General features: G+C 17.8%; 2 protein-coding genes across 2 annotated transcripts in view; one reads left to right on the top strand and one right to left on the bottom strand. All coding sequences in view use genetic code 6, as the record gives it.

Moving 5' to 3' along the window:
• Positions 1 to 434: 434 nt before the first annotated feature.
• The window catches only part of TTHERM_001221449 (transmembrane protein, putative), a gene marked incomplete at both ends in the record, with an annotated part of 5,718 nt that continues 5,262 nt past the window's right edge, over positions 435 to 890 (top strand). Inside the window, 2 exons of the mRNA XM_012800869.1 lie at positions 435 to 547; positions 717 to 890. The exon at positions 717 to 890 is cut by the window's right edge and continues 228 nt beyond it. Coding sequence (XP_012656323.1) covers positions 435 to 547; positions 717 to 890 — 287 coding nt within the window. The remainder of the gene's footprint in view (positions 548 to 716) is intronic.
• TTHERM_01221450 (hypothetical protein) overlaps positions 713 to 890 on the bottom strand; it is a gene marked incomplete at both ends in the record, with an annotated part of 291 nt that continues 113 nt past the window's right edge. Inside the window, one exon of the mRNA XM_001027217.3 lies at positions 713 to 890. This exon is cut by the window's right edge and continues 113 nt beyond it. Coding sequence (XP_001027217.3) covers positions 713 to 890 — 178 coding nt within the window.

An 890-nucleotide genomic window follows, 5' to 3' on the forward strand; every position in this document is an offset into this window, starting at 1 on the left:
ATTTTTATTTTGAAATTAATAATTCATTTTTCAATATTTGATGATCTTTCAACGTTTGTTTTTCCTTCAAACTAACTAATTAAATAACTATTTTTTTTTCAATATTTAAAAATTACAAATTTAATGAACTTATTTTGTTAGTGATTATTTCCTTTCTTTGTAAATTGACCTCATTTATCCATTTTCTACATTTACTTTTATTATTAATAAATAAATTCATTTTCTTATTTTCATATTTTTTCTTCATTTTCTATATGTCTAATTAATCAATTTTTTTTACTTAAATATTTAAAAAGTAAAAGTAAAATTTATAATGAAGATGCATCAGGTTTAGGTTCTGCTTTAGCAAGTTGCACTAATCTCTCAAATTTGACACTTGATCTTTCGTAAAAACAGTTTATTTATTTCGGATTATGATATTTTTGAATATAAAAATGAATTTAAAACAATATAGCTAGTTCTATTAATTTATTTATTTATTTATCAGCATTTTATTTGATTTATTTTTTATTCTGCTATTGTTTTATCTTTCTTTCTTTCTTACTTTGTTTCTTTCTTTCTTTCTTTGTTTATTAGACTCATTTTTTCTTTTATTACTAATTAATTCATTGATTTCTTATCATTTCATATTTATTCATCATTTTTTCATTCAACCTAATTAATTTTTTCTTTAAATTTAAAAAGTAATAATAAAATTTGTTCAATTTATATATCAGACTTATTTTCTGGCTTAGCAAACTGCACTAATCTCTAAAATTTGACAATCAATCTTTAGTAAAAACTTTTATTTGTTTTAATATAAAAATAAATTTAAAACACTATAACTATCTATCTCTTTTAATTTATTTATTAACTTTTTATTTTATTTATTTATTTATTTATTTTTCTTT

Source organism: Tetrahymena thermophila (assembly GCF_000189635.1).
Source record: "Tetrahymena thermophila SB210 genomic scaffold scf_8253899, whole genome shotgun sequence".
In the NCBI taxonomy this organism is placed as follows: Eukaryota; Ciliophora; class Oligohymenophorea; order Hymenostomatida; family Tetrahymenidae; genus Tetrahymena; species Tetrahymena thermophila.